At 52.8% G+C, this 547-nt stretch overlaps 1 protein-coding gene across 1 annotated transcript in view; it reads right to left on the bottom strand.

Moving 5' to 3' along the window:
• RBM41 (RNA binding motif protein 41) overlaps nucleotides 1–547 on the bottom strand; it is a gene marked incomplete at its 3' end in the record, with an annotated part of 6146 nt that overhangs the window by 1367 nt on the left and 4232 nt on the right. The window contains 1 exon segment of the mRNA XM_010184522.1: nucleotides 429–547. This exon segment is cut by the window's right edge and continues 13 nt beyond it. Coding sequence (XP_010182824.1) covers nucleotides 429–547 — 119 coding nt within the window.

Below are 547 nucleotides of genomic sequence, written 5' to 3'. Positions count from 1 at the left end.
TCCCGCTCTGTGCCTTTGCTTCACTCCCACCCTTGTTAGACTGCAGTTAAATCCGAGAAGGGATGATCTCTAGCCCCACAGAGACACCTCATGTCACTCAGTGCAGCTCAGTGGGGACCTCTGGGCTCTACCAAAGTATAACCCTGGCTGCTCTTCCACATACAGAGCTAGGCTCTGCAGTACGTGCAGCACATCATCAAGATCCATGCTCTCCAAACGGAGATGGACTTTACAAGCCTCTAAATTAAACCCTTTGGAGAGCCCACTCTCTGTCTGCTCGTGTAAGAGAGGAAAACATCTCCTCCCACACAGTGCCAAAACAGAACCATGCCTTCAGGGACAGAAGGCCAGACAGAAATGTGTTGAACTCCCACACACCCCACTCTCCATGCTGAAGCAAAGGCAGAAACAGCCTTGAGCCCACAAACCTTGATGGTAAAGCGCCCGGAGGAAGGAGTGGCGGTCTGTTCCCTGAAAGAGAGCATTTTCAATCTCCATCTCCCGCCGGCTCAGCTGCTTGCTGCCAGCAAACCTCTGGGGCAGAGCA

The sequence above is a fragment of the Mesitornis unicolor genome, unplaced genomic scaffold, assembly GCF_000695765.1.
Source record: "Mesitornis unicolor isolate BGI_N332 unplaced genomic scaffold, ASM69576v1 scaffold4335, whole genome shotgun sequence".
NCBI lineage: Eukaryota > Metazoa > Chordata > Aves > Mesitornithiformes > Mesitornithidae > Mesitornis > Mesitornis unicolor.
Note: the sequence above shows the minus strand (reverse complement) of the source record. Positions and strands in the feature narration are given on the sequence as shown.